At 34.2% G+C, this 4154-nt stretch overlaps 1 protein-coding gene across 1 annotated transcript in view; it reads right to left on the reverse strand.

Annotated features, from left to right (window-relative positions):
• Positions 1–4154, reverse strand: part of LOC107713251 (uncharacterized) — a 7865-nt gene that overhangs the window by 2226 nt on the left and 1485 nt on the right. Inside the window, exons 4-6 of the mRNA XM_016518711.1 lie at positions 3035–3319; positions 2241–2513; positions 468–755 (exon numbers count right to left, since the gene is read on the reverse strand). Of these exons, the coding sequence (XP_016374197.1) occupies positions 468–755; positions 2241–2513; positions 3035–3319 (846 nt within the window). The remainder of the gene's footprint in view (positions 1–467; positions 756–2240; positions 2514–3034; positions 3320–4154) is intronic.

Here is a 4154-nt window from a genome sequence, read left to right on the forward strand (position 1 = left end):
ATATATATAATATATAAATATATATATATATAAATACACACACATGCATGTGTATATTTCAGAAAAATAGGTTATGTTTATATATTAAATATATTTATTTATAATATAAATTATATAAATATAAACGTAGACATGTAAATACATGTAAATATTTTCAAAACATATACTGTATGTGTGTGTATTTATATATACATAATAAATATATACAGAACACACACATATATTATGCAAACAAACACTTTTATTTTGGATGCGATTCATCGTGATTAATCTTTTGACAGCACTAATATTTAGAAACATCATATGACTGAATGCATATAAATAAGCCCAGACTCTTCATAACAGGGAGAGCAGCAGCTATTCGACTATTTGATCACAAGTTTAGTTTTAAAGACATTCATTCTTACTTAAAAAAAATCCCCTTTCTAAAGTGATTCAGTGTAGTGTTTGGTGTCAGGCTTCTGTACCCTCTTTACTGATCAGCATCTTTGGGCTGCGGATGCTGGTGCTGTTGTCGAATCTGTCTGAAGCTTGGCAGTGGTAGAATCCAGCGCTGTCTCGACCTACAGACAGAGACAGAACGGATTCGTCTGCGTAGAAACCTCTTCGGCCCAGCAGCCTGCTGTCGTTGAGGAACCAGCTGTACTGTGGAAACGTTCCCCGCTCCACCTTACAGTGCAGTTCCACGTTGACCACCTGGAAGTCCAGACCCACTTGTTTGAAGGGCGTCACCGTTACAGCGCCTCCTACAGACTCTGAGACATCAGGTGTTAGATGTTCTTTCAGTTACACAACACAAAACAATACATATATAAGGCAAGAAACCACAGGTGAATAGGGTAAAAAAATGACTAGTAAATATCACCATACTTCCCCAGTTGATTGATTGGTTTTTTGAAACATGTTTTAGAATTTTCAGAATTTTCCAGAAATGTTATAACAAAAATTATTGCATTTTGCATGCAAATTCACTAATTCGCGCACATTTCCAGAAAATAAATCTGAATACTGGATAAAACCAGGTTCAAAATTCTTGTTTGATTTTGTTGACATATTAGAGTTAAAGGATTTTACTGAGGGGATTTTGGATTTCTCTTTTTATCACTCCATAAATCAGAAAATACTGTGACGAATACTGAAAAAAGTTTTCACAATGTTTTTAGGAATAAAATGTAGTATAAATCAGCGTGAATTAAATATGAACAAACCCCTCAGTAAAAACCTTCAGATTATAGAGAGGAATAAAACTGTAAGTTTTGGTGTTTGTAAGAGCTGCTGAAGTAGAGAAACAAACTCATTTTGAGAAAACGTTGACTTTAAGCGACTATAAAGAAGTGCATTGCAATTGAAATCTACAGGCACAAATAGATAAAGTGTAATAAAATAAACAATTAAAATTGTAATTTGGATGTTTTCTTTACATTAATATAATAGAAGACAAGTTATGGAAGAAAAATATCACTTCATAAATCAGAAAATACTGTCAACAGCCAAAAAAAAAATCAACGGTTTCTCCATATTTTTGGAATAAAGTATTGTATATAATCATTTAAATGATATATGAACAAACCCCTCAGTAAAAACCTTCAAATTATAGACAGGAATAAATCTGTAAGTTTTGGTGTTTGTAAGAGCTGCTGAAGTGGAGAAACAAACTCATTTGAAGAAACGACTTTAAGCGACTTTAAAGAAGTGCATTGTAATTGAAATCTACAGAAAGATATAGATAAAGTGTAATAAAATGAACACTTAAAATTGTAATTTGGATGTTTTCTTTACATTAATATGATAGAAGACAAGTTATGGAAACAAAACATCACTCCATAAATCGGAAAATACTGTCAACATCCAGAAAAAAATCTAATGTTTCTCCATATTTTTGGAATAAATTATTGTATATAATCAGGTAAATGATATATAAACAAACCCCTCAGTAAAAACCTTAAGAAAACAGATATGAATAAAACTGTAAATGTTGGTGTATGTAAGTGCTGCTGAAGTTGAGAAAGAATCTTTTTTTTTGAGGGAACAGATTGAAATCTACAGATACAAGTGCAATAAAATAGATACTTGTTTTGCAAGTTTTCTTTCCATTAGACATGTTATGGAATCAAAACAGACCAAAATCTCAAAACTGGCCAGTGCATGAAAAAACTATGTTTTTTCGCCTGTTCGCCTTAAATGTAATTCTGAAACTCAAACCTATTTAGTTAATTTATTTGGTTCATTGAGCTACATACCCACGGTCAAGCTGTACGGGTCACTCAGAACCCAGTTGCCCTCGTTGCTGGCGTTACATCTCATTTGTCCCATGTAACGGTTCAGCTCGATGGGCATGTTAAAGAACGCACTGGTTGTGTTGGTCGTTTCGGTGGCGATGAGGTCAGTGTGGTTCAACAGGCTAAAGGTGTTGAGCGGCGTTCCTTTCTTAGACTGACACATGATGATGGCTTTATAACCTCCATCCTCAAGCTTCACAACATCAAAGGAGAATTCAGGCTTTGACACATATTCTAGAAAAAAACAGAATTTTGGGGTCAGTAAGCTTTTTTTTAAATAAATCGAAACTTTTATTCATCAAGGATACAATAAATTGATCAAAAGTGACAGTAAAGACATTTAGATTTCCATTTCAAATAAATGCTCTTCTTTTGAACTTTATATTCATCTGTGAATCCTGAAAAATAAAATGTATCACAGTTTCCACAAAACTATTGTGCGGCACAACTGTTTTCAACATTTGATAATAATCAGAAATGTTTCTTGAGCAGCAAATCAGCATATTAGAATGATTTCTGAAGATCATGTGACACTGAAGACTGGAGTAATGATGCTGAAAATACAGCTTTGATCACAGAAATAAATTACAGCTTAACAAATATACACATAGAAAATTGTTATTTTAAATTGCAATAATATTTCACATTTTTATTGTGTTTTTGATCAAATAAATACAGCCTTGCTGAGCAGAGGAGACTTCTTTCAAAAACACTAAAAATCTTAAACTTGATTATACTGTGTGACCTGATCGTACCTAGGATGGACACAGTCACACCACTGCTGGAGTTGAAGATCGTTGTGTCGTTGTATTGGTTTGATGCCACACACATGTAATTGCCTGCATTTTGTGCAGAAACCCTGTGGATGGTCAGAGTGTCGTTATTCCTGTCGTACGGCATCTGAACTGCTGCGTCGTTCCAGAGCCAATCATAGGAGACGTACGTTCCTTTGGTTTTTGTGCACTGGAGGGTCAAAGTTTGTCCTTCCCATATGTTCTCAATGTAAGGATGTGAAATGATGCTCAGTTCCTTCACTGGAACTGCAAAACACGGAAGATGAAAACAATGCAAAGATTAATGGAACAGTTCTTCATGTCGCTCAAACCTGTATGAGGTTGTTTATTTTGTGGAACCAGTGTCATTGTTTGACAAATATATTATAAGGTGTAGTTTAACCCTGGTAAAGCCTGACTTATGAAATAATAGAAAATCTATTTTTCTTTTAGACAAAAAGTTTGCATGTGTTTTTTGTAGAGTATCATATTTGATCCATCAGGCTTTTACAGCTCATATAGTCTGATACAGTGAGAATATGAAGGAAAAAAACATCTTAATTTTATTCAGAGACTCAAACTGAGCAAAAACATGAATTTGCATCAGATGCTGATATTTATATGATGAAATTCTGATGCTTATAATGTAAATCAATGAGATCTTTATAAAAGTACAGCAGATACTGATATATAGTGGTTGCTCTGTATCTCCAGTAATCTGTCTCAGTAAGATGAGATTGAAATGCTCCAAACATATAATGCAGTGATTGAGAGCTGAATAAATAAAGGCTCCTCAGAAGATGTGAGATGTTCTGGAGGCTTGTGAAGATCATTCCTCCGCTGAGGAACAGTGAAAGTAAAGCTTCTGGAAACAAACGCTCCTCAAAAGATCCTGAGGATCAGATTTGAGACTCTAAAACATGATTGATGGAGAATCAAGTAAAGCTGAGCTGCTTCAGTCCAGTAAGTGTTCATCTGGAGATATTACTGCAGTTATTCTGACCTTTACTTGATCAAAATCAGTCAAGATTTGACACGAGAAGCAGCAGCTGAAGCTGGACGTTTGTACAATTACACTAAAAGAGCTTTTACTGGATAAAAA

This window comes from Sinocyclocheilus rhinocerous, unplaced genomic scaffold (genome assembly GCF_001515625.1).
Source record: "Sinocyclocheilus rhinocerous isolate Xijiao unplaced genomic scaffold, SAMN03320098_v1.1 scaffold1050, whole genome shotgun sequence".
Classification (NCBI taxonomy): domain Eukaryota; kingdom Metazoa; phylum Chordata; class Actinopteri; order Cypriniformes; family Cyprinidae; genus Sinocyclocheilus; species Sinocyclocheilus rhinocerous.